The sequence below is a fragment of the Nansenia antarctica genome, assembly GCF_963989245.1.
Source record: "Nansenia antarctica genome assembly, chromosome: 18".
Classification (NCBI taxonomy): domain Eukaryota; kingdom Metazoa; phylum Chordata; class Actinopteri; order Argentiniformes; family Microstomatidae; genus Nansenia; species Nansenia antarctica.
The window spans coordinates 9,263,175-9,265,574 of NC_137691.1; the positions used below are offsets into that span (position 1 = coordinate 9,263,175).

At 46.0% G+C, this 2,400-nt stretch overlaps 1 protein-coding gene across 1 annotated transcript in view; it reads left to right on the plus strand.

Moving 5' to 3' along the window:
• Window positions 1-286: 286 nt before the first annotated feature.
• The window catches only part of cdh22 (cadherin 22), a gene marked incomplete at both ends in the record, with an annotated part of 83,808 nt that continues 81,694 nt past the window's right edge, over window positions 287-2,400 (plus strand). The window contains one exon of the mRNA XM_080548071.1: window positions 287-553. Within this exon, the coding sequence (XP_080404197.1) occupies window positions 287-553 (267 nt within the window). The remainder of the gene's footprint in view (window positions 554-2,400) is intronic.

Here is a 2,400-nt window from a genome sequence, read left to right on the forward strand (position 1 = left end):
ACATCTTCATGGAGTTCCCTGCCCTGCCCTTCCCCTGTGGCCTGAGGCAGAACCTTCTAAGACTCTAGAATGCTCCAGAGAGTCATGTGATACTCTAGAATACTCCAGAACCTTCTGAGGCTCTAAGAATGCTCCAGAATCCTGTGGATTAACTCCAGAGTTCCTGAACAAGATCGCTCAATCAGTTGGCTCAACCCCCCCAGTCTCACTCAACCCATTAAAAAAAAAAATTCTACCTCTACTTTACCTCTTCACATGTAGAGCCAAGTACGATCGTTTTTCCATAATGGCTCCCTGTCGGAGAGTGGGGGGGGCGACCACCGTGTTGACGCTCCTGGGCCTGCTCCACTGCTGCAGCTGTGGATGGTCCGAGACCATCAGGACTAGTGGTATGACCCGGGGGGGGAGCAGTGGTGGTACGACCCGGACAGCCAGTCAGTCCAGCCAGGAGCTTGGGCCCATGTCTCATGAGCGTGTGAAGAGAGGATGGGTGTGGAACCAGTTCTTTGTGGTGGAGGAGTACACAGGCACAGAACCCCTCTATGTCGGAAAGGTACAGTACATCTGTCCATGTGCCTGTGTTATCTGTTGCTTGTTGTTTCTGTGTTTTTTCCGTTTCTCCCATATTGTCAGCGTCTTTGAGCCTCGGAAAAGCGCTATATAAATGTAATGAGGTAGTGGTGGTCTAGTGGATAGTGAGTTGGACTTGTGATCGGAAGGTTGTGAGTTCAAATCCCGCCTGAAGCCACACCACTACTAGTGTGCCCTTGGGTAAGGCACTTAGCCCTCAGTTACTCCAGGGGGAATGTCCCTGTAATTCGTAATTGTAAGTCGCTTTGGATAAAAGCGTCTGCTAAATGGCAAAATTATTATTATTAATTAATGAATTATTATTATTATTATTATTACATCTGTCTGGGAGATATGTGTGGGATTAATGCCAACATGCTTTTACTTTTGAAGTTCTATCCTTCTCCCATTCATATCTTGTGTGACAACAGCTGGGTGACTGGGTAACTCACTAGGTAGTAGTGGGGGATTACTCACCGAATCCATTGCATTGCAATATTTTGGCTTGACTAGCGAGTGTGATCATTGATTGAAATCATTGATTTTCGACAACATTGAAACTTCTTTTTCGGAATACGAGTCTGAACATTTGGTCGGTTGCCGACTTGTTCTCCTGTTTCACCATTTGAAGTCTGATCCTTCTCCTATTCATATTCCAACTGCCAGCTCATTTTCATGCAATATGATATGACACAGTATGATAGGGTAATGCTGACTTACATGGCTTAACATGGGATATGATAAGATGTGACACTAATGACAACAGAATGAGACCGAAGCGTTATTTTCTGCCAGCGACATCCCGTCTCCATCAGGGTTAGGTTTCACTAATTTAGAGTTGGCAACTGTGCTAGATGAATTTATGGATCGTAGCTGATTAAAAATGCATGTTCTTCCTTTGAAAAGCTGTGTTAGAATTCCCCCCAGTCCTGCTCACCCCCCGTGTCTGCCAGTCTAGGCTATTACTGTATCATCCACCTGATAGACAGATATCCAACTCTACAGGGACCCCAGAGAGAGACACAAACAGACAGACGTACACTCACCGAACACCTTATTAGTAACACTATACTAATACTGGGTAAGGCCTCCCTCTGCTCTCAAAACAGCCTGAAGTCTTGATTGATTGGCATTGATTCCACAAGATGTTGGAAACATTCCTTTGAGATTCTGGTCTGTGATGAAATTATTGCAGCGCAATTGCTGCAGATTTTTCAGGTGCGCTTTCAAGCTGTGAATCTCCTGTTCTATCACATCACAGGGCGGCTGTGGCTCAGTCGGTGTCTAATGATCGCAAGGTCGCAGGGGTCTCCTCCTGTCCACGTGTCGAGGTGTCCTTGGGCAAGGACACACTGAACCCCAAATTGCTCCCAATGAGTGGGCCGGGGGCCTTGCATGGTAGCTTGCCGCCATTGGTGTGTGAATGTATGGGTGAATGGGTGAACGAGTGGCCGTTGTAAAGCGCTTTGGAATAAGGAATGTTATACAGTAAGTGCAGTCCATTTCCGAATTACTATTTACATCCCAAAGGTGTTCTGTTGGATTCAGATCCGGTGACTGGGAAGGCCACTGAAGAACCCTGAACTCATTGTCATGTTCGTGAAACCAGTTTGAGACGACTTTTGCTTTGTGACGTAATGCTGGAAGTAGCCATTAGAAGATGGGTACATTGTGTGGCACGCACGCACGCACGCACACACACACACACACACACACACACACACACACACACACACACACACACACACACATGGAGGCAGAGCAGAGATACATTGATTATTTTATTAATAACATTACCAGTTATTAATAAGTAGAGTTATTGCACTGCAT